General features: G+C 35.8%; 1 protein-coding gene and 1 long non-coding RNA gene across 8 annotated transcripts in view; both read left to right on the forward strand.

Annotated features, from left to right (window-relative positions):
* The window catches only part of cobll1b (cordon-bleu WH2 repeat protein-like 1b), a 155,775-nt gene that overhangs the window by 81,962 nt on the left and 47,179 nt on the right, over positions 1–26,634 (forward strand). For all 7 annotated transcript variants that reach the window (XR_015498704.1, NM_001365214.2, XM_087265854.1 and 4 more), the window contains one exon: positions 18,742–18,930. Coding sequence is in view for 6 of the 7 variants with exons in the window: in NM_001365214.2 (NP_001352143.1) it covers positions 18,742–18,930 (189 nt within the window). In the remaining variant the exon portion in view is untranslated. The remainder of the gene's footprint in view (positions 1–18,741; positions 18,931–26,634) is intronic.
* Positions 8,298–12,329, forward strand: LOC147835431 (uncharacterized). The gene is made up of 2 exons (XR_015500139.1): positions 8,298–9,376; positions 9,437–12,329. It is a non-coding gene; the product is annotated as an uncharacterized LOC147835431 (long non-coding RNA).

Consider the following 26,634-nt stretch of genomic DNA (forward strand, 5'->3'; position numbering starts at 1 on the left):
ATCTGAAGTGATGTGTCAGAGGAAGAGTCAAGCTCCAGCACGCCCAGTGTGTGTCAATGACTGCTCTTACATGCAAATACTGGCCAAAACATCCCCGAGATCGACCTCTCCTAGTTATAACCAGGCCCAGACCTCAAATTACTGGCTTATGCATTCAGATTCATGACTCATCTTATCATTCTTTTGCCCATAAATCCAATTAATAATTTTATTATGTACTTTTTTGTCTTGTTTCTAGTTCCTAAACCTAAAAATTCTTAAACCAAGAAGTAGGTATGCACAATATATCGTTTCAGCATCAGTATTGTGATGTGTGTGTCTGCAATAGTCGCATTGCAGGATATGCAATGTTAATGGATTAAAGTTGATCACAATTGAGAATACAAAAATGTCATTGCAAAATATAACCATAACAGAGTGAAACTTTGTTTGCATGCGTTTAAAGCCATTTCAAGAGATGTAAAGCATTCAGGCACAAAAATTTACAGCGATTGTACCCTTTTTTATGAAGATCAATTATACTGAATTAGTAATACATAGGTGGCGTCATGATGGCACTACGGATGGCATATTGTATTACTTATTCAGTATAATTGTTCTTTATTAAAGTTGCAAATGCTGTAAATTTTTGTGCCTGAATGTTTTACATCTCTTGAAATGGCTTTAAAATGCATGCAAACAATAAAGGTACACTCTGTTATGGTCCTATTGTCAGCTTACAGTACAGCATTTTGGTTATGCGCATAAAAAACAGTTGATGGAAATGCACATAAATAACGTATGCACATAACTGAGTAGGATAAGCATTTTATTCGATAGGAGAAGATGCACATAAGCTACAATGGAAACACTTTCATCGAACAAATTCTGATATGCGCATTAAAAAGGTCATGTGATAAGAGATCATGTGATGGTAAAAATGTGTGTGATTGGACAAAGCAGCATGCTGAGCACACTGTGAACCATCTGAAATGCTGTTTTGGTCATTTTAAAAGGCCTTAACCATTTCAGTATTAGCGTTATTATATTATTTATGACATCCAGAATAGTGAAAAGCATCTGTGCCCTGCATATTACACCTTCAAACACCACCACGTGTTTATTGTGTGTTGGCATTGCTTTCTGAGGCGCAAGTCATTTATTAAACAAGGATAAAGATTGATGCAGCTTCTCCTACCGCAGCAAATTCAGTGTTTACTTTTGATATTTGGCGCCAGATTATCAGGAAGTGACTGTTTTGTTCTCTTTGATTTATTGGATGAAAATGCTGCTTTATTCGCACGTCTTGTGTGCAATATTCCTGTTTTGTGCATAAATTTAATTTGCATCTTTGGATAGAAACATAGCTAGTGTATAAATAAAATGAGACCACAAACTGAAGTAAAGGCAGTCAAGAGTTTTTGACGTTCTGCATATGCTACCTCAGCCACTTTTAGCCAGTAACTTGATTACTAACTTACTTATAACTTATTATTTCTTAAAACAAGACAAAATGTTTTGCTTTTGATATTTGTAATTGGGCTTTGTCTTGTTTCTTTCAAATATCTAAGGAGGAAAAGCATTTTTGCAGTGAGTGTTTTAGGTGCAGTTCTGTCATGTCAACAAAACAAGTCAAACAATGCATGCTGTCAGATGTTTCTGTAAAGCTCCGTGTCATTCAAATTCAGCTCAAAGCAAAAACCGCAGCAGTGTGTGTCTCTTTCATCTCACTAATGTACGATTTGACCTGACTAGAGCAAATGTATCAAATATCTGGAATATTCCGGCTGTTTAGAGGATATTTAAAGAGGTAAGAAGAGCACAGGCTTTGAAATAAGTGTACAAAAGTAGTTTGAAATGATACTATGAAGTGTACTGGAGTGTTTTGTCCACAAATATGTCATTTCATTCATGCTGTCTGCAACTATTAACTTGCTGTAGATATGTTTGTTTTTTATAACTTTCACGTGTGAGTTTTAAGTACTCTGGCTGACCCTCCCTTGTAAGTTTTATCGTTACTTAGAATGCATTGCATTTTATAGTTCCCACGGTGAAGTGTCAAGTTTATCCCATGACCCACCAGCCCATATATAGACTCGTATATCGTATTTTGTTTCTTTTTGTAAATATTGACAAATTTTCTAACTGTACTGTAAAATTTCTGATACTCCGATTTCCAAATATGTGATAGAACATGAGAGAGGGATGAAGAAATATTGTACTAATATAAGCAGTGTGTATCTTACGTGAACAAAGCACATTGTCTAGTTATTTTGAAAAATAATTATTATTGCCGTCTCCATAAACATCCATGTGTATTGTACAAATCTAAAATGGTATGTTTTGCTTGTAGTTATGTGTATTTGAATGTGTGAAACTTAACATAAATGTTGTAATTCATGACAAGTGCTGCGCACCTCTTTTTGTGCCTCAGCGCGTGTCTTCAGATTTGAATTTGAGCAGTTGATGACGGGCTCTCTGAATGTTCTAATCACACCAGTGTGATTGTACGCTTCAGGGAGCAGTCAAAGCTGATCACACTAATGTGATCAAATGTGTGATAGGGTTACATTTTAAAAAAGTAATATTATTTAGGTAGATTTTACATTAACACTGGGTTGTTTTGGTAACCGTTTTTGAGCTGTGTAATGTAGACAGGACACTGTTAGACTTTTCCACATTTTTACAGTTATTTATTGCAAAACAACACAGTAAAATACCATGTACATTCCTTACAGGTTACTACTGTGTAATGAAGTTTACGGCCCTTTGGCCGCCGGGAAAAAGGAGGCGGAGAACCGACGCAGGTTTAAAATATTTATTAATAATAATGACGGCAGCTCCTCACGGAGACTGCCATTTAAACCAAAACAAACGGACGGCAGCTCCTCGCGGAGACTGCCGTCAAACTGAAAGCAAAAGTAAAACAATATGCCCGGGCCCGGTCCTCTCTCGGCTTCCTCTGCCATCGGTCCTCCTTTTATGGTCCAGAGCTCCTTCCGTGGGATCCGAGGCAGGTGCGCACCGCACGTGTATCCACTCACGCGGTGGCCTCACCCCGTTCCCACGGCTCTCGGCCACGCCCCCTCGCCACATACTGTAATATGCACTGCATTCTGGCTCATTTTAAAACATTCGTAATAATAACTTACTGCATATTAGGAATTTGTGGTTATCTACTGTTATCAAAATGATCAAGTATTGCTACTGTAGTTGAGACGTAATGTATACCATAAAATGTTTTAAATTCAATAGGAAATACTAAAAATAAAGGTTTTGGACTGCTAGTGTAAATAAATGACAGTAAACGGAATGCTGTAAAAATGGTTATACTGTAAATATAAAAAGTGGTAAAAAGTATTTTACTATGAAAATAAGTTGTGATAAGGCTGTTTTACTGTAAAATGAAATTGTGGTAGGGCTCTGCTACTGTAAAACACATTTACAGGCAAGTTACTGTAAAGGGGCAGTTATGGTTACCTGCCAGTAAGTTACCGCAAAAATACAATAAAATGTCAAACAATGTAACCAAATCAAGGGTCAGTCTGTGCCTAAACTGATTGAACATTTTCTGAATGAATTTTAATTCAATTTTTTTATTTACGTTTTAAGGCTTTCACGATTGCATATAACATACTGTGCATACAGTATATTATTATAGCACTTTTCACAATACATAATGCTTCAAAACGGTTTTACAGAAAATTATCCCATGTTTATATCTTAATGCCTTGTAGTTACATTTAGACAATTACAGTGACATAATATAGTTTACATTATTTGCACTATTTTAAGTGTAAACGTAGTATTAGATAATTCCTCTGTACTGTATCTTCTTATGAGAGTATTAATGTTTGTGTATTAAAGCATATAAAATGCAAATATCTACTATGAAACATTAATATTTTTGTTTAAATTGTTATGACTATATTGTGTCACTGTAAATGTATGGGTAAATGCTACTACAAAACAAACATCATATCATTTTCTGTAAAACTGTTTTGAAACATTATTTACTGATTTTAAATAACTTTTAAGAAAGTTAAACGCTGTAATATCAATGTAATATGCTAAAAATGAGAGAATTTGGGTGAAATTGCATATTTTATATATCAGCCCGTACACGCGTTGTGATCTGTACTTGTTGTTTTATTATTAAAATCTGTAAAATAATAATTAATCATTCTACATTTTATTAGAAATTAAATGATTTACATAATAGACCTAATTTTGAGTACTGTGGGCCTGGGACACTCTTTCTCTCTCTTGCTAAAATAAAAATAATAATTAAACTAAGATGGTTTGCTTTACATCTCTATACTGTATGACGGTAAATTTGAAATCACTGTACTAATACTGCCTTAAATATACAGTTGAAGTCAGAATTATTAGCCCCCTGAATTATTAATTATTAGTTTATTTTTTCCCTTTCTGTTTAACATAGAGAATTTTTTTCAGCACATTTCTAAACATAATAGTTTTAATAACTCATCTCTAATAACAGATTTATTTTATCTCTGTCATGATGACAGTAAATATTTTTTGACTATTTTCAAGACACTTCTATACAGCTTAAAATGACATTTAAAGGCTTAACTAGGTTAGTTAAGTTAACTAGGCAGGTTAGGGTACATTAATAATAATAATAATAATAATAATAATAATAATAATAATAATACACTTTATTTGTATAGTACTTTTCCAACATTCATGCAACTCAAAGTGCCTCACAAACAACAACAACAAAAGCAATAAAATAGACCACATAAACTTGTCACATATACTCGGATAAAAGCATTCATGTACACAAAATATAAGCATATATCCACATGATCACGCACACAATAGTCCTTATATATGCAAGCACACACCATACTGTACATACACACATAAACCTACAACAATATAGATAAAATGCGTACACCTTAAAAGCTTGTGTATGCATACGCAATTTTAAAAAGATGTTTTTTAACACGCTTTTTAAAAACATGAATACTAGGGGATTCTTTCACTTCAAGAGGGAGACTAAAAAGGCTAATGGCTAAAAGATGTGCCGCCAGACCTCATCAGGTTTACAGAGTAAAATTCTAAAAGCTCAGCGCTAGAAGAGCGTAGCAAACAGTTTGGGTTATATTTTGATAAACAGTCGGAGATGTAGGAAGGTGTCATGTTGTGAAGTGCTTTAAAAACCAATGAAAGAATCTTAAAATCTATTCTTTGGTGCACAGGTAACCAGTGTAATTCTAAGGGTGTGACGTGCTCTCGTTTCAAGGCGAGAGAAAATTAAAGCATGAATTAATTTCTTGGCATTATCAAAAGATAGAAAAGAACGAATTTTGGCAATATTTCTTAAATGATAAAAACAAGTTTTTGATAACTTGATTAATATGAGATTTAAAATTAAGATCACAATCGAAAATAACATAGTCAAGTTATTGTATAATGATGGTTTGTTCTGTAGACTATCGAAAAAAAATTGCTAATAATATTGTCCTTAAAATGGTGTTTAAAAAATTTAAAACTGCTTTTATTCTTGCCAAAATAAAACGAATGTAACTTTCTCCAGAAGAAAGAATATTATCAGTCGTACTATGAACATTTCCTTGCTCTTTTAAACATCATTTGGGAAATATTTAAAAAGGAAAAAAAAATCAAAGGGGGGGCTAATAATTCTGACTTCCACTGTATATGGGTGATAACCTTTGCTAACCATAGAGTACTATTTACCTGGAGAATAAGCTTTACAGCATTGAAAAACTGCTGGAAGGTTTGATAAAGCTGTTTTGGTTAAAGAGGCAGACAGTTGTGAAACCTTGAAATATCAGTGTTGTGCATGCGGTGTCTGGGCTAATGTTTGCGCAGGTGTCTGAATGAGAGTTTGTCGACTGATATGATACTCTACATGCTGTTTGAAAACACTATTAAAGGTCATTTCATACTCATTTAAATTCCACAACTAATGAGAGTCATTTCAGGTATAGAAACGGACGCAAGATGGAAAAGTACTGTTTGTTTAGTCTTGAAGGTGCAGTATGTTGGATTGACATTCGTTGAATTAGGCATAGGGCATCACAGTGGCTCAGTGTTTAGCACTGTCGCCTCACAGACAGCAAGAAGGTCTCAGGTTCGAGTCCCAGCTGGGCCAGTTGGCATTTCTGTCTAAAGTTTGCATGTTCTCCCTGTGTTGGCGAAGGTTTCCTCTGAGTGCTCCGGTTTCCCCCACAGTCCAAACACATGCGCTATAGGTGAATTTGGTAAGCTAAATTAGCCCTAGTGTATGAGTGTGTATGGATGTTTCCAAGTACTGGGTTGCAGCTAGAAGGGGATCCGCTTCGTAAAACATATGCTGGATAAGTTGGCGGTTCATTCCATTGTGGCAACCCCTGATGAATAAAGGGACTAAGCCAAAAAGGAAAATGAATGAATGAATGAATTAATGAATTAAACATTGCACTTTAAATAAAAAATATTGGATGGTGTTTTGTTTGTTCACATGGCTCCTCCTCGGAATCGATGCACACACGGGTTGACAGATTGATAAAATCAAGATGAGTGAGCATACCTGAAGATTGAGCCTTACACTGTAAGCTGATGAGCTAATGTTGTAATATTTGAGTTGGATCTGCATCTCATTTCGGAAGGTGCTACTGTCCTCCGGAGTTCGCATCTTAGGCTGGTTACATCGAGACAGCCTTCATGGCTGAAACTAAATATGCTATTTTTCAACAAGGCAAGCTGAAATATAATTGGGTAAAGTGGGCTGGTTATAGAGACCAAAACAATGTCAGATATTTCAGCATGTTACACACATTTTTAAAGCAGAATATCTGACTCCAGCATTGTTTTTCAGATAAACAAGAACGTTCACTTAGCATGCTTCTTTAAAATCTGAAAGCATATGGCATTTTTATGGTTTATATAGTCAAAAACCTACATATAGCACCTTTAATGCATTATTTGAATATCTTGTTCAGACTTTAATTCTGATTGGATAAGTAGCAGCACTTTATAGAGAAACTTCTATATAATACTATATTCATATTATTCTTCAGATTTACAGTTTTAGTCAGAATTATTAGCCCTCCTGAATTATTAGCAGTATATTTACCATTGTTTCAACACATTTCTAAACATAATAGTTTTAATAACTCATCTCTAATAACTGATTTATTTAATCTTTGTCATTATGACAGTAAATAATATTTGACTAGATATTTTTCAAGACACTTCTATACAGCTTAAAGTGACATTTAAAGGCTTAATTAGGTTAATTACGTTAACTAGGCAGGTCAGGGTAATTAGGCAAGTTATTATATATCGATGGTTTGTTCTGTAGACTATCGAAAAAAATATATAGCTTAAAGGGGCAAATAATATTGGCCTATATTTTTATTTATTTATTTTTTTAATTTAAAACTGCTTTTATTCTAGCTGAAATAAAACAAATAAAACTTTCTTCAGAAGAAAAAATATTATCAGACATGCTGTGAAAATTGTCTTGCTCTGTTAAACAGCATTTAGGAAATATTTAATTAATCAAAAAAAATAAAAAATCAAAGGGGACCTAATAATTCTGACTTCAACTGTGTATAGTATATAGTTTAATTTATCATAGAAAAGTTATGCTAAATAAAAAATATATGTATATAACTGGAGTTTGCTTCTTTTGATTCATTATTTAAAATATGTGGCTAAGAAATAACAGAATTTAGATTTTAATAGGGCAAGTGAAACAAAAAATCCTTAGAGTTTACCATGTGAAAGTCTAAGAATTGTATTCATAATGGTCTTACAAAAGTCTTGAATTTTTGACTTGATGAAACCTGCAGAAACCCTGAATATTATTGACCTTAAAATAGTTTTTAAAAAAAGTTTCACCTTTTATTTTAGCCAAAATAAAACAAATCAGGCTTTCTTTAGAGGAAACAAATATAATCAGACATTCTGTGAAAAAATCCTTGCTCTTTTAATCATCATTTGAGAAATATTTGAAAACAAAAAAGTGTATAGGCGTGCAAATCATTTGCAATATGAAGCACTTGTAATGAAAGTCATGAACGTGTCTGCTTACCATGTCAGAAAGCCTCATGTTTACTTTGGCTTACCGCTGCCCACTCGAACATAGCATGGCATGCTAATGCACACATTACAGGGGCTTTCCCAACATCCTGTGTAATGTTTACTCTCTTTTCCCCAGCCCTAGCCTATCCACAACTATCCCCAGAGGATCTTATGAGTCAAAAATAAATCAGATATTTGTTATAAAATATGATCTGTTGCTGAGAGACATTAGTGAACAGTGTTAGTATTTCTTTTTGGGATTTATTGTGTTTCTGATGGCCACCTCTAAGTGGAGCGTTGTTATTGCAGAACAGAACGTTCAGTCATTTTCGGATCTCTCTGGGGCTGTCATATTTGGATGAATTTGACTTTCAAACAGAACCCTTCTGCTTCACACGGTGTAATACAGCCTGATTCAGTTCAGTACCCTGTAACCTAAAAATGAGCACATTGAGCAACACAGTTTTGGATGGTGTTGTGCAGTGCTTAGCCTAATTAGATTTAAAGGGGTTACATTTTGATCTTTTGAGGTAAGGGTTCATCCCAAACCTTCTTCCAGTCCAAAAAAAAGCATTATTTGGTAACACTTTATTTTGATGGTCCATTTGAGTATTATGCCTCGTTTCCACTGACTGGTACAGTACGGTACGGTTCGGGTCGGTACGGGTCACCTTTATCAGGCTTGCGTTTCCACCACAAAGGGTACCCTTTTAGTGGGCATATCATAATGAGTAGCACTTACAAAACAGATGCTTTATACACATAAATACTTGTTTATAAATGTTTAATACTAACTTTTCTATGAACATGAGTTGATTATAACTACAGATCAATGACATTGCGAAATAGGCTACTGTAATGTCTGCAATTATATAAAATAAATACATAAATGCAACATATATGAACACATACAGCCCCTTACAGTCTCCAAAACATTATTAATTACAGAAAACTACACACAACATGCATTTAGTACTTATTTGAGTTCAAAAACACACGCAATATAGCCCACAGTCAGCGCATGTAAGCTCTGTTAAAGTGTCATTTTGTCATTCCCGGTTCATAATAATCCAAAAGGCAAAGATAATCATAGCAGTTTGTTCATGATTCAGGTTGCTAAAACAATTTTGCTCCTGTGTTTTGACGGCTTCTCTTTTTTTCCAGCGTTTCACTCTCGCGCTTGTCCTTTTTTTCTGATTGGATCAGATGACGGAGACACTTCAATAATCACACACACGTTATTATCAACAGCTAAATAAGTTCGTTATATCAAATATAGAAGCGATTGCAAGCTCCCGGGAGAAAGCGAATACCGCTCGTACTTTTAGACGGGCTCGTAAAACAACAACAGGACACGGCAGATTTTTCATCTAGACGACGACAAGGTTTGTTTGAGCCCGGGTCATCCATGGCTGGATATTATATGCATATAGTATTTCCATGCAATGTCTCGGCTTTGTATTTAAAAAAAACATGGCGGTTCCTTTGTTTACCTTCTGTGTAGCTCCACGAGCTCGTGAGGTATCTCTGTAACCAATCAGCGTTCAGCTGCACGTGTAGCTCCACCTTTTGGTACCCTTTCTCCCGTTTGGTAACCTTTTCAAAAGGGTGCCGAAAAAGTGGCTTGGTACGGTTTGGTTCGGTACGCTTTTGACAGTGGAAACGGCAATAAAAGCATACCAAACCAAATTGAACCGTACCGTACCACTCAGTGGAAATGGGCCATTAGTATACTGTCTGCTTAATATCTGTTGATACTGCTCCTTCAACATACATTTAACCGATTATAAGAAACTTTGCTAGTACATGTAAACCTATTAACCCTAATCCCAACCTAACAGTCCACTTGCTGTTTAACTTGGTGTTAAATGGTTTGAGTTTTACCATTTTATTTTTCTCTTCAGCTGATCCTTGAATCTGGTGTGGGCTCTTTTAGCTTATCTTAGGCCCTGTTTACAATAATATGTTTTAGTTTTAAAACAATTTATTAGACTGAAAACATTCCATGTCCACACTGGCTTCTCCCCTTCTCCCCTGTTTTTGAGATCTCCCCCAACATTACACCGCTGAAAATGCACATCATGTGACCACACACACACACACACAGTCAGACAGACAGTCAGCTGGGGCTTTGAGCACACCTCCCCAGGTGAAAGCAGCGCATGTCAGACAGTTCATCAGGAATGTACCGCTGGATCTAACCTCACTATATTTGTTAAACGTGATATTTAATTCATCTTGTTGTCTACAACGCATTCTCCGACTTTGGTCTTTTGAATCTATTACTTGTTCTCAGGTAACGTGTTTTGGCTGAGCGCAAACATAAGTTAATATATTAATGTAACTGCGTACACTGATTCTGCACCATGTCTGATTGCTTGCCTTTATTTCCTATAGTGTATAAACATATTGTACGTTATACTATTATAATGGCCATTATTGAATTTTGAAACTGATATTCAGCAAAAGAGACGGGTGTATTTCTTATTCACTGTAAATGAAAGGAGGCAGTAATGTTAGGCTCCGTTTAGTTACAAATATGGATACAGTGAAGATGACGCTCATATAAATATGAAGCTACGCGACGCCTCAATATTCTTGGTGTCTGTTGAGTAGCTAATATCAAAAGGAAAATAGGCATTTCCTTAGATCATGTTTTCATTTTATTGTTGAGAAAATAAAACAATGAAGCCATAGTGAAGTGAATGATGTTATATAGTAGCATACACTGTTCCTTTTGAAGATTTACCCGATGTGTTCTCGGAAGTTTATTTTCCATATCAAACATGTGAAGTCTGAACTTCAGGAAAGGGTGCAAGACTGAACTTTGTGTAGGCTACTTAATTTTGAGAAAAAAGCTCCAATCAGATCAATGGATCAGAATCAAATTTAAATATTTAAATTGATGTTTTAATGAATTTTTTATTTAAGCTATACTAACCTAAAAATAACAACTCTTTATTTTCAATCGCTCTTAGTACGCAGTGTAACTACTGTACAGAAGAGTCAAGCTTTTACCAAGCGGCAACCTCCCGCTCTCCCTCAGGAAGCCAATACGGAAGTAACTAAAACTGCAATTCATCCGAAATTCCGCTAGTCCTGGCCGCTCCTGGCTCCAAAATAGAGCAAATTTCAATTGAGCCCACTGTTAAAATGGCCAACATTACAGCAGAAAAAAAGGTGTTTACAGCCTGGTACAAAAAAAGATTTGGTTAATACAGCTAATATTACCCTTCATGACAACTGTGAGTGGGGTGTATTTTTTTATAACTCATCCGTTTCCTTTATATTAAGTTATATTAAGTTTGCATAATTAAGGGCGTGGCCACTTGAGTGACAGCTAGGTCTCGTTGGTCGCCGTCACGTCACCTCAGCTGAATCCTGCAGATTAGCCACTGAACTCGGCATATTTATCTATTTCTGTGTTGTTTTATGTGGCTTTACACAGTCAACTGCCTTTTGGACTTGTTTCCTACAATTATTAGATGGCATGGCATGCTGAGTGCACTTAATTGTGCTCACAAATCATTCACGTGGCCTCCGTTTTCTATGTGAGTAAAGTTATATACTTATATACCATCTCTACATGTATTTGTTTTATTTAAGATCATTTATCATTTATATTTAGAGCTGTAATGCACTCCAGAATCTGTCAGATTGATTAGCTGTAGGCTCTAGAACAGTCATCTGAAGCGTTGTCATACAGTGTTCTGCTGGATTTCATCAATAGTCTTACATTAACTAACACAGGCTATATCTGAAGTGTTTGGAAGTAATTCGCATTTTCCTCCTGTTGAAAAACGTCATAAGAACAATGCTTAGTGGCTCAATGTATTACAGCAGTGTTTTTAAAAGTCTAAACACTTTATTGATATAGTATACAACCAAGCACAAGTGATCAGAACACAAACGAGTCACAGGTGATAAAGTATTAAGCGTTCTCCCAAAGTAAAGTGTGTCTGAACCAGGTCCAAGCTAAATGCCAGCAGGTGTCTGTAGCTCCGCCCACTCTCCGCCTCTTTGCCCTTGTTTGGTATCCCGCCGTGGGTGTGATGACGCGCGAACAAAATGGCGACGGTTGGCCGCTCCTACTTGTGGCTTCTTTTGCGCTCTTTAGAAACCTATAGGTGACGTCACGGATACTACGTCCATATAATTTACAGTCTATGGGTTTTACATGAAAATCCTGAGACTTTCTTATTTTTGTCATTGTTGTTGTTGTGCGAGATGACTTATGCTAAGCTAAGCTAGCAATGTTCTCGCCAGACTTAAGAAATCAGATGAAGGGATTCAAAAGTGAAAAATAAGTGAAAGGAGTGTATCTTTAAATTCTGAGATGATCACATCTACTCATCATTACTCCTATTTGGCCTGGCCAGTAATGATGAGGTAATGTGGATGATGTAGGATGGATACTGTTATTCTTAAGCAATAGAAGATGAGTAGAATGAGGAAAAGCTGTACTTTCTGTAGCTCTGTGTTATAAATAAGTATGAGGTTTCCAATGGCGTGCCTCAGCATGCATTGTTTTATGAGTGTATATAGGATTTGCAATCTTAAACTGTCAGAAAAATGATACCTTTAGGTCTGTACAATAGTTGTAACCCTTAATATGACCTTTTTTGAAGTTTCATAGTACATAAAAGTGTATATGAGACCCTGCACCATAAAATAGGTGTAGTTATTTAAAAATATGTACTGTATAAATCACCTGCTTTCCATTTAATGTTCAGTTTGTCAGAATAGGAATATATCTGCCTGAGATACTATAGCATTTTTATGACACTTGAGCCCTGCAGTTTGGGTGTTTATTTCACATGCAAATAGTGCGTTTAGGTAGAAGAACAGCATCCAAAAATGGCTTGTTCAAAGGCTTGGAACATTTCATTTGCATGGATGTAAATAGACTAGCTGCACATCATGCGCCAAAATGTGTCTACAAATCATATCTATTGTGTAAGACTGTTGTTTTGTCGTGTTATAGCATTCCTTAGTATTTACAATCTTGATTCTACAATTTTTTTCTGTGTGAAGTGAAGAGTTCTAAGTGTGAGCAAGGCAATGTTTAGCAACAAAGTCATGTTCTTGAGCTCTTTTTAATTGTAATGGTATGCTCACCGGCCACTTTATTACGTACACCTAATAAGTAACTTTCGTTAGTGTTCTTCTTCTTCTTCCGTTTCTTCCGCCGGATTTGAATGGCAGCCCATATAGGCGTATGCGGGAAAGTTATATAATTTGGCACAATGATAGAGGACAGTATTAACATTAATCAGACCAAATATGAAGTCTGAAAATGAAACTCTCTAGCGCCACCACTTGTCCAAACTTTCACGTATGTTTATCATGATAACTTTTGAACCTTTTTCCTCTGATTCCTTGGCTCAGTCCGATTCAAACGCACCCTATGACGTCATTTTCCGTCATGAATTTTTTCGCGCTATTTTAAATTTTTCTAAAAACCTATTTGATCGAACTCGTCCGAGGCTGTTTCTCCGATTTTTCACCAAAATTGAATCACATGATCTACAGACCATGCCAACTAAAAGTTATGGAATTCAAGTTGATTAGACCAACAGTTTTCGTTTAACTTGCAATCAAATTTAACGAAGAACTTGCAAAAATGGACTTGAGGCAATATCTCCGTAATGCATTCACCAATTTACACCAAACTTGGTGTGTGTTATGACAACTAGGGTCTGAGGTTATATGCGGAGTTTCGTCGCACTGCCCCCTAGTGGTCCGGAGATACAAAAACTTGCTTTTTTGGCTTATAACGTCTCAACCGTTCGTCCGAAACTCATAAAACTGGTCTCATTACATCCGGCAGAGCACATCGAGTCGAATGATGTGTGATTTTCACAGAACAGCTATATTTTACAAACATATTCACATATCATTACAAAACATGGTATGCATCTTCAACCCCATGCCCTGAAAGTACTCAAAAACTTCTGGAGCAGCGCCATCTTTTGGCCAAAAGTGCTTGGCCCCTTAATTGCTGCTTGCAGCTATATTTCTACATAATGTTCTTTCTCCATGATGCAATCTATGCTGTGAAGTGGACCAGTCCATCCTGCAGCAAAACAGCCCCACAACATGATGCTGCCGCCCCCATACTTCACAGTTGGGATGGTGTTCCTAGGCTTGTAAGCTTTCCCCTTTGTCCTCCAAATGTAACACTGGTCATTACGGTTCAATCTTAGTTCCATCAGACCACAGCACATGTCTCCAAACATTATTATTTTTCCCAGTGAAATTTAGCAAATAGTAATCTGGCTTTGTTGTTGATTCTGGCTTGTTGATTTTCCCATGTTGTCACACAAGGAAGCAGTGTGTGTGAGGTTTTCCTTAAATACTATTCTACACTTGTGCCTCCAATTAACTTAAATATGTCAATTAGCCAATCATAACATAATTATTAACATTAATAACATTATTAAGCATAACAGAAACAAATTTGATAATCCTAACTTACCTAAAAGATACTTTTTTAAAAATGGTTATGTACCATTTTATACAGTAAATGTAAACTTCTGGTTTCAACTGTATATACATTCATACACAATGGACAATTTACATTAGCTTAATCAAATCACCTATTGCACATGTCTCAGTTTGGACTGTTAGAGAAACCGGAGCACCCGGAGAAAACCCACACCAAAATGGGGAGAACATGCAAACTTCACACAGAAATGCCAACTGACCCAGCCAGGACTCAAACCAGTGACTTTCTTGCTGTGAGGCAAGAGTACTATCCACTGAGCCACCATGCTGCCCTTGTAATAGTAAAAATACTTTTAATGTTGTCCAAATAATTACATCCTGTGAGCATAAGAGACTCAAAACTTTCTACATGTAAAGAGATCCTCGGTCATGGTGTGCTGGAATGAATGAATCACATCACTCCAGTGTCTTGTGACTTGTGTGTAAAGTGCATCCAAGCCCTCTCATTAAATAGCTGCTTATTTGAGCGGAGAAGAATGGATGTCTTTCAGGCTTTACCATGCATCGTTTTTTTAGTGCAATTACTGCATTTTCCGTGCAAACTAAAGCTGCTTATTTATTTGCATTTAAAGTCAGCCTAGTGTTTACTAAAGTTAAAACAAACCTCTGTAATAATGGAGCGTTGCAAAGAGACCTGCAGGCTGGAGGATGCAACTGAACTCTGGTTCACCCAAGCATGCAAAGCAAATGTGTGTAAACAGACTGATGATTTAGTGTTGTCTGTTTGAGCGCAGATGTTTGAGGGCAGCAGGTAAGATTGAGTAACTTGTGTCAAGTTTCTTTAACCTCATAACGCCTACTGTATCATATATTCCACCAGGGGTCCGTTCTTCGTGCCTCGCTTAAATGATCTAAGATGATTTTGCCGATCCTGGATCTTTTCATCTTGATAACTGATCTCTCGCTAATTTGGTTTTTCAAACAAGTTTACGAATCAGATTAGAATGTCTGGATAAACTGATCTGAGATCGCTGCGTGTGTTGTGAAGGACAGATCTATCGATCCTCGAAATCATGATTACAATGCAATGATTGGCTGACGGCACAGCTGCGTAATGACATCATCTGATTAATATTCAATTATCCATGTGAGCAAAATTACATCAAATTAGCAGTAAACGGCTTGTTAAATATGACACGCAATAACCTTCCACATTTGTTGTGAGCTGCAGGCTTTCCACTTTCATGTGACAAGAGTATTCATCATGTATTTCAATGCAAATCAATGTATTTAGTTCCACATTTAGAAAATATTTTCTTTATTATAGTAGCCATTTTTTAATCGGTGTAAAGAATAACTGGTTGTTTACAAAAGCGTTTTCATATTGGTAAAGGCGTCTGCAACTTTTGTGAAGCATCAAATCACCGACATATTAACTATCAAAACATGTTTATGACTGCATAAATGTATTATTACTTTAAAAAAAGTCACATGTTCTGCATTTCTATTTACACAATTTTTACTAAAGCGATCTAAATAGTTCATATCAATAAGTTTTCTCTTTGCACCACCAGGTGGCAGTCTTTGTACTTTCATTTCGAGGGTGCAGATTGCATATGTTTTATTAATATGTATAACTTAATTTATTTTATTAATGACTATAACTTTATATATATATAGTTAAAAAATATGTACCATTTTCCCAATTGTATATAACTACTACTGTAAGAAAATATCAGAATTCGGAACATACTTTTTGTATTATCTTTGCTTGAACTAAGCCGATCTAATCCTGTTTATATGAATTGAACCTGCTCCCGATCAGGTTTGAGCTAGCAGAACTGTTGCTATGACAACAACTCTCGGATCAGCTTTGAAGAACGAAACGACCCTGGATCGTGTCAAATCGTCAATATCCAAATCCAGCTAACTGAGTAATCCATGTACGAAGAACGGACCCCAGGGGTGGACTGGGACAAAAATTCAGCCCTGGCACTGCAGCCACATCAGCCCACATTACCACATCGACACAGCCGCACCCACGGACACGCACATTCACTATTTATTTTGGTGTACAGATGGTGAAAAAATATGACATTCTTGCACGATTTTGATTACGTCCGGGTAACCTCAGATTGGGTCAGCCCATCTTGAAAATAGGCGGTCGTCGCCGATTGGGCCAAATGCTTAACATTTATTATTATTATTTTTTATTTATTTATTTATTTATTTTTATTATTCATGTTTTTTATTTATCATCATCATAATATCACATCTAGCAAGAGATAAAAGCTGCATGCACGTAAAAACAATAAAAATAAAAAATAAAAAAACTGACCGGCCCACATTTAAAAATTGGTCCGGCCCTTCTGGCATTTGCCAGAAAGATTGGCCAGTTTGCCCCTGTATTCCACAACACATTGTAAGGTTTCTAAATAATCAACATGATCAAAATTTGCTTAAAAAAGGGTGACACATGGTGGCACTGTCGCCTCACAGCAAAAAGGTCGCTGGTTCGAGCCTCGGCTGGGTCAGTTGGAATTTCTGTGTAGACTTTGCATGTTCTCCCCGTATTGCCGTGGGTTTTCACTGGGTGCTCCTGTTTCCCCCACAAGTCCAAACACATGCACTATAGGTGAATTGGGTAAGCTAAATTGTCCGTAGTGTATGAGTGTGAATGAGTGTTTATGGATGTTTTCCAGTACTGGGTTGCAGCTGGAAGGGCATGCACTGTTTAAAACATGCTGGATAAGTTGGCGGTTCATTCCGCTGTGGCGACTCCTAATGAATAAAGGGACTAGGCCAAAAGGAAAATGAATGAATAAATGCTTAAACCCACATAGCAAACAGACTTGGCCCAAATGTGGCTTCATCATGGCTCTGTTGGCGTGTTGCTGGCACTGGCATGCATAATGTCAGCCAAATGTAGGCCATGCAGAGCAATGATGGCAATGCATGTATGACGGCAAACTACATTTGGGCCAGTTGTGGATGGGAGGTGTGTGGCCCAGATCAGTGTTGCGATTGGTCACATTGTTTAGGTAACGTTAGGCTGGGTTATGGCTCAGTTTTTGGGATTTCTGGTTAAAGAGTGGTGTTGATCTGGTTAACATATACTGTAGCTGAGAATCAGTACCAATAATAAACCTGCTTTGACCCAGTTCAGGACCAGTTAAGGGTGATAAATTGGCTGTGATTCAGGCCGGTTATTCCCCATGCCTTCAGTTTCTTGATTTTTATTTCATTTATTTTTTAAATACAGTTTACCTATAAACAGTCTTTTGCTGTGAAATCAGAGTTTTAGTTTTGTTTTTTAATGTTTTAAAACACATTATTGGCACATAAAGCGACAACCACTATTTATGCAGTTATTGTTTTTATAATATATCTTTGATTTAAATCTCTATTAGAATTTCTCAGCACAAAACATCAGCTTTTTGCTCCAATTTGCATATTCTGCTTAGTTTTGGCCTCTGAATAAAACTTCCCTTTCATTCTGTTTGGGGCTGTTTTGGCCCTATTGACTTCTATTATAATGACATTTTTTGATTGCAAAGCCATGACACCATATAGTTATGCATTCTTTATTGTCGGTGGTTTTCTTTGTTAAAACAGCCACTAACATAGCGAAAAGGTAGTCAGTTATTCAACAATACACATTTACATTTACATTTAGTCATTTAGCTGACGCTTTTATCCAAAGCGACTCACAAATGAGGACAAGGAAGCAATTTACACAACTATAAGAGCAACAATGAATAAGTGCTATAGGCAAGTTTCAGGTCTGTACAGTCTAAGAAGGAAAGTATTAGTAATATTTTAGTAATTTAGTAAAAAAAATGTTTTTTTTTTTTTTTTTTAGTTTTTTTTTTTTTGAGTACAGTTAGTGGTATATCCAGAGAGGCAATTGCAGATTAGGAAGTGAATACACAAGGTTTAATTTTTAGAAAAGCTATAATGTTATAGCTATAGCAGAAAATAATATGCTTGTTGTTTCCCAGAGATATGTAGTGACTGTAAGGGCATCTGCTGCACAAAAACAAGCTGGATAAGTTGGCGGTTCATTCCGGTGTGGCGACCCCAGATTAATAAAGGGACTAAGCCGAAAATGAATGAATGAATGAATAAGCTTGTGCTTCATCCCACTCCATTTTTGACCATGTTGAAATGTCTTTTTTGTTAATGATATTTTATATATGATTTTTCTGTCCAAACATAAATGAATCAAATCAATATTATCTTCTTGTTTTTCAGGAGATCAACAAAAAGCAAAGCCCCTCCTCCTCCGGTCCTGACAGGTCTGGATGCTCCTCTGCTGAGCCACAAGCTCCAGGCCTTCCCTCATCCAGCCATGGAGCAGACGGAGAGTCTGCTGGAGCAGGAGCTGACGCTCACCGTCATCCTGCCTGGAGGAGCAGAGAAGATCACCACAGTCCACGGCAGGTGAGGCTGTTTAGTTTTTTTTGTTTTGTTTTTTTGAGCATGTTACATATGAAACATGCAGTACAAATAGCTTCTAAACAAACAAAAAACGTCGCACACATATACATTTAGATTCTATAAAGATATATTAATGATATTGTAATAAAATACAATTAAATAATAGTAGGATGACACAATGGCTCAGTGGTTAGCACTGTCTCCTCACAGCAAGAAGGTCGCTGGTTCGAGTTCTGGCATTCCAGTGTGGAGTTTGCATGTTCTCCCAGTGCTGTGCCAAAGACATGTAGTAAGCTAAATTGTTTGTAGCTCAAACTGTAGCTTCTTGCTGTGAGGCGAACAGCGCTACCCGCTGCGCCACCATGCAGCCTAGGTTCAATATAAGTAAAACAAATAACTAGTAAAATATTATGCACTGTTACCATGGCAAACTAGTTAATTAAGTGTGTGTGTGTGTGTGTGTATTTACACACACACACACACACACACACACACACACACACACACACACACACACACACACACATACATATATATATATGTATGTATGTATGTGTATACACACACACACACACACACACACACACACACACACACACACACACACATATATATATATATATATATATATATATAAATATAAATATAAATTTAAATGTTCAAATACTGTATCATCAGCCCTTTTTTTGCACGGTTATGCAATCATGTTGCCTTAAAACAATTTTGAACATCGCTCATGATTAACAAGCTGGAATAAACATAGCAAAATGACAGTTTGAGCATGGAAGTGGATGCAAACATTGGTTTATTTGCAGCTTTGCGTTTCTGGACCTCAAAAATGAGAACCGTTCCTGAAAATTTCAGTTAATCAATCCAAAAGTTTCTTAAACCAACTTTCCTTTCAATGAGGATTGTGGACTGGTGCATGTAAGGTGTTAATCTCCGAGCTTTGCTGTATGTGAGATCATGCAGATTCTCAGATGATTGCTGTTATGAAACTAATCAGATGATTGCAGTGAGTCAGCTGGGTGGAGCAGCGTTTCTCCAAGATCCTGCTACAAATCTTGCCTGCTTTCGGGTATACAGAGAATGAGATGACGCTCGAGGAATCCTGCATCACTGTATACTGTTTGTGATTATCATTGAACAGTTGATCAGTTTCAGCGGTTCTGCTGTGCTCTCTGTGGTCTGTTTATAGATGTTTTCTGTCCTCAGCATCTCTGATTTTAAAGATCTGCATGCAGGACTGTGATTTTAAAGAGGAATTTACTTTAAGTTGGCCAGATAGGATAATTGTATAATGTATGATATTTTAAATAATGATCTGAATAGTAGAATTAATAATACTACTACTAATAATGATGTCGACTCGGTGGCTCAGTGGTTAGCACTGTTTCCTCACACAAGAGTTGGCATTTCTTTGTGGAGTTTGCATGTTTTTTTTCCGTGTTTGGTTTCCTGTGGCATGAGTTTCCTCTAGGTGCTCTGGTTTCCCCCACCATCCACTATGTAAAACATATGCTGGATAAGTTGGCAGTTCATTCCGCTGTGATGATCCCTGAATAATAAAGGGACTGGGCCAAAGGAAAATTAATGTGTGAGTGTGTGTATGTGAGTGTGTATGGATGTTTTCCAATGCTGGGTTGTGGCCGGAAGGGCATCCGCTGTGTAAAACATATGCCGGGATAGTTATTGTTATTATTTTACATATAATTAAATATAAAATCAAATTGATATTTGATGGCATAATTATATAAAAAATGTATAATAATAACAACAACAACAATAATAATAATATTAATAATAACAATTATTCATTATTATTAATAAGATCCCGAGCCGATCCCAAGCCAGCCGAGAGTCCCTCCAGCGTGTCCTGGGACTTACTATTTAATTTGCTATTGCTGGTGTTTGCTAGCTTAATAATGCTTAATAATAATAATAATAATAATAATAATAATAATAATAATAATAATAATAATAATAATAGGGTAGCACGTTCGCCTCACAGCAAGAAGGTTGCTGGCTGGGTCAGTTGACATTTCTGTGTGGAGTTTGCATGTTCTCTCTGTGTTCGCTTGGGTTTCCTCCGGGTGCTCCGGTTTCCACCACAAGTCAAAACACATGTGCTATAGGTGAATTGAGTAAGCTAAACTGTCCATAGTGAATATTTGTGAATGAGTGTGTATGGATGTTTCCCAGTGGTGGGTTGCAGCTGGAAGGGCATCCGCTGCAGAAAACATATGCTGCATAGTTTGGCAGTTCATTTTGTGGCTACCCCTGATTAACAAAGAGACTAAGTTGAAAAGAAAATGAATGACTGAATAATAAAATAACAATTATTAATTTATAAAATTATCGTATACTAATATGCATGAGTTATAATACATATTTAATGAATGTTGCTATTATTATTTTTACTCCTATTTTTTGTTATTGTTTCAGTTTAGTAATTACTTCAAGTTATTCTATCTACAAGTGTATCTGTCTGTCTGCTTGGGTTGTTCTTTGTTCATTTGTGTTACTGTAGTATGTTTTTCTTCGCACAAACCTGATCTCAAATATCTATCAGTCTGTCATCATCATTTAATCATCAATTTTATTTGAGCTCTTTGATCCTGAACACCTGTGAATGAAACCTGATTTTCCTAAACTGCTAAAGCTGAAACCAAATTCAATCTAAAAGGATTAATATACAAATTCTTCACCTGCTTTTCTAAAGTTGTGCCACCAAAACTCTCCTAAACGGGATTAAACTACCGGCGGTGTGTTTCCAGAGCTTTCTAAGATCCTAGAATTCCAAAAGCAGCTGGAGATTTTCATGTCATAATCTGTCTCGAAGGGATTTTCCACACTTTTACTGTGCAATGTGTTGAGCGTATTTTTTTTTAAAATTTTTTTTAGTAGTTTTCATTGAAGCATTGTGGGAGAAGGAAGGCACATTTAAATTGACCCCCATTGTTCATTTTCTTGCTCATAATCAGTTATGTAAAAAAATTTAAATACAATATTTCCCAAAGAAGAGCAGATTCCATCATTAATGGATAAAATAGATAAATCCTTGGGAATAAGTTGTTGTTGAATAAGGTGTTGTAGAATGCATTAATCAGGGGCGCAACTACACATTTACTAAGGGGTATGCGGGTTCAAATTTTGTGTGATCCCTCTTATTTTGGCAAATTAATAATTAAATTAATTAATTAATAATAAATGAAGACAAATTTTCAGATTAATCTTATAACTTTTGACATTATGTATGATTTGACAGTTTATTTTGATAAAAATAAAAACAAATCTAAACAGTTACATCTACATGAACACTCTAGGCTGTGTGACTGCATGTTATTGTGTTAAATGATTTTGAATTAAACAATAACAATGTTATATTTGTATAAAATGCAAAATAATGTTTTTTATCAAAACATATTTATTTATTTTTATTATTTAAAACTTTTAATAAGGATAATTTTAAAAATAGTTTTGGCACAATGGCGCCCTCCCCATGTGTGGCGCCCCTATGCGCCGCATATACTGCATACCCCCTTTTTGCGCCACTGGCATTAATACATTACACTGTTAAAGATTTTTGTAAATTACATGGTATTTAACTGTAATATGAACTGTATTTTACTGTAGGGCAGTTGTGCATTGTTACTGTATTTTAAAGTTGCATTGTGAAATTGACTGTATTCTACAGTAAAGATGTACTACACTCTAATTACACACATAAAAAATGATTCTGCAATTGTACTTTTTTTGACGTCACCTTAAACTTCAGTTTCTCATCAAGTCTTGACCAATCAAATGCTCTCTAGTATCTGCCCCGCCCCCTTCAAGACGCTTCTCATTTGCTTTTTATGTGATGTTCTTGGTCTCAACCACTCTCACTGGCAGAGATGTAAAATACGAAATGCTATTGGCTGTTTTTTAAAGGGGAGGAGCTACTCTATGCCCGCCCTCTATTATTGTTTGCAGTTGAGATTACATTAAAAATCTAACAAAAAAAAAAGCAATTTTGTACCCTGTTACACTGATGAAGGCAGTGCTTTGCCCAAATGCATATTTAAAAAAAAAAAAAAAAAAAATATATATATATATATATATATATATATATATATATATATATATATATATATATTTTTTTTTTTTTTTTTTTTTTTTTAAGGATTAGCAGTGTGAATAAAGACTTGTTAATATTTCTTTTCCACATTTTTCAAGTGGCTTGGACTGATTTTTGCTGTTAATTCTGATGAATACCTGACCCAAAGAGCACCAACACATTATTTAAGCTAACCCTGAGCACTTTTTGCTTGATTTGGGATTTTTAATTTTTAAAAAATGCAAATTTCAAAGCACTTCAAAGGACTTTTAACATTAACATTAGCTTTAAACAAAAGACTAGGAACGAACAAACAAACTGTGAGGGTATTATTCAAAACCAAAATACATTTCCAGAGGAATGAAATGGAAGAAAGGCATGCATACATTCTCCTGAGCTTACTTCTGTTGTGTTCATATGGCTTTGTTGTTATTGTCATGAACACTTCAAGTGAACAATCAAGTGAAGAGCCGTTGGAGCTGATTCGCCTTGACTTGGATTGGCATGTAAGTCATGCCTGCGGCAAAATTTCACTCATGCAAATCCTTTATACTTCACAGATAGCAGAGCTTGTGTCGTCAACTTTGGCATTTCCAGACTCCACACAACAATGTCACATGTTTCCCGAGGCTCTGACTGTCTGTTCAGTTCATTCAACAACATCATAACACGGAAAAGATCTTTCACAACCCGTTTTTTTGTGAATCTGGTGCTTGTTTTCATCTTTAAAAATTCTGTTTGGTCAAATTTAAGTCAATAGGAAGTTTTTGTTATGATTTCAAAATTTCAAAAAATATTATTTTATAAATGAGATTTTTTTATTTGTACATATACATATACATGCATATAGTTATGCATAAAATAATTTAAAATATTTTTATTTGGCTACATAATACTGTAAGGGGGGGGGGGGGGGGGTTGTATGGTTCGGGTGGTTCGAACCCCCCACAGCCAAAAGGTCCAGAATTTGTCCCTTTAATTATTTTATGTAATTTAATATTATATAATATATTTATTATATAATTAATATAATATATTTATATTCAATATATGTTGTAATAAAGTGTAATTTTAAATAACTCTGGCCAGTAATTTGAATCCCAAAAAGCCTCGAAGCCACAATAATGTGACGCGAGTCACGTGACATAACCCACTGAGTGGTAATATTTGAATCTTTGATGCGACATGGATACTGAGCAATGGTGTTGGTCGAAAAGAGCAAGCAGAAAAGGCAGGCAGTGGCGCCATTATCGCAAAATTTTGAACATATGTTCTAAAAGACTTGCCAACAAGGGTAACATTAAGGCAAAAGTTACTAACTTCCTAACAGATGGAAATCTATCCATAGGCTTACTGGCCGCATTAGCCGGGGCGCCCTGTATGTTTTTTGACTTGTCCAGTACATGATCTTCCTTTCCCTATTTTTGACAATATTTTTTTAATAACTGTCCGACGAAGGCTTTTATGGAAAGCGGAGTCGTCAGCCATCAGGTGTCACTTCACAGCAAAAGGCGCTAATCCCGTCACATCTGACCTGCGCCTGAAACACCTGTAGGTGCGCTTTTACAGCCAAAATTCGATTAAAACATTTACTATAAGCATAAAACGTGTTCTTACGTTTCAGGCCTGTAGCCAGGGGGTTCGGGAGGTTCGAAAGACACACCCCACACTGACAAAGGTCCAGAATTTGTCCCATATATGAGCTCATTCGTCCTATTTTCGTCCTATTTTGACTGCTTTGCCATCATAAATAATGAAAATAATCCAGGCTTTATGTTTTTTAACCAAAGAGGCTAGAAAAAATCTGAAGAATGAATAAATATTGTATTATGATGATTATTATGATGATGATTATTATTATTATAATAATTATTATTATGTTTTCTTTTGTTTTTTATGTCCAAATTGTGACTGAGGCAGTTGAATGTGCTTGCCAGTTTTTTTTACTTTAGGACTTTAACAGATTGCTATTTTTCCTAATGATATATGATGTGATTAGTTTTTTTTTTATTAATCTTGTTTAAAAAAAATTAATTGAAATTTTATGGAAATATTTTAGTACATCAAAAAGTGTGGTTATGATAAAATCTGATTAGCTAATCCAGCAAAAAAATCACTAAAATACAGTATTTAAATCTTAAATAAAAACTGAGGCGTATAACTGCAAAAAAGGTCCACTTTTTGAGAAAAAAAGAACCACTACTTTCACCAGGCTGGCTACAGGCCTGTTTTATATTTATATATTGAACTATATTTATATATCGTAATCATTAATTTAGCTTTATAAATTTATTTATTTAAACTTGTGGGTGTCACGTTGGTGCAGTGGGTAGCATGTTTGCCTCACAGCAAGAAGGTCGCATGAATGAATGAATGAATAAATGAAGAACTTTTTGTTATGATTTCAAGTTATTCTTTTATAAATGAGGATATTTTTTTTTCATTCATGTTCTCCCTGCGCTCGCAGGGTTTCCTCCGGGTGCTCCAGTTTTCCCCACAGTCCAAAGACATGCGGTACAGGTGAATTGGGTTGGCTAAATTATCAGTAGTGTATGTGTGTGTGGATGTTTCCCAGAGATGGGTTGCGGCTGGAAGGGCATCCGCTGCATAAAAATGTGCTGGATAAGTTGGCGGTTCATTCCGCTGTGGCGACCCTAGATTAATAAAGGGAGTAAGCCGACAAGAAAATGAATGAATTAATAAATTAATACATAAATAATTTAAAATGTTTTATTTGGTTGCAGAACACTAGCTTTTATCCAGTTGAGCGCTGAAGTTTTTAATTTTTTAGCTTATTAAAGCACTGATTAATTACAAATTTTTTTTAGTTACGTTTTTTACATGTTTTTTCTTTTCTGAAAGAAACAGAAAATTTTAAACATTAAAGTATACACTTGCATTTAAAATGATTTTAAGTGTGTACAATTTTATTTGCATATTTGATGCGGGCACCAAAATGGCACTTTATTTATTTATATAATGTAATCATTTATTTAGCCTTATAAATGTATTTTTTGTATTTATTTATTGTTTTCATCTTTAAAGGCGAGCGTGTACGCAAGCCGCGCACCTCCATTGGAAGCAACGAACTTGCGCAAACATCATTTGCAATCTGCAGCTGTTGATCTTCTTGCACAGACATGCTGGATTCACCTGATTTGTTGACAAAAGGGTTGCAGATCCATTCCATGGCAGTTCACAGGTCCTTCACTGGGCCTTTTACCCTTCACAACTTTCTTGCTCATTTTGCTGCTTGTGGGTTAAATTTGAGAATACGGTCATTTTTCAAAATAAAAGATTTTAGGTCAGACTCGGATAAGAAATAAAACGGAAATAATTAATGATTTCTTGTGCGGCCCGGTATCAATTGATGCATAGACCTGTACCTGTGTGCGGTCTGGTGATTAAGGACCACTGCTCTAAACTATACACTATATATGACCACAGTGTGTGCGATTGTGCATGAATGTGCAGATGTTCATGAGTCTCTGTACATGTGCTATGTGCAAAATACAGTGTTTTAGTGCAATGTGCTGTTCTGATTGACTTTTAACAGTTGATAGTGTTACCATCGGCACTGAAGTTTCTAAAAAGACCCTTTAGATCTT

Source organism: Danio rerio, chromosome 9 (genome assembly GCF_052040795.2).
Source record: "Danio rerio strain M-AB ecotype USA chromosome 9, GRCz13ab, whole genome shotgun sequence".
NCBI classification, from domain to species: Eukaryota; Metazoa; Chordata; class Actinopteri; order Cypriniformes; family Danionidae; genus Danio; species Danio rerio.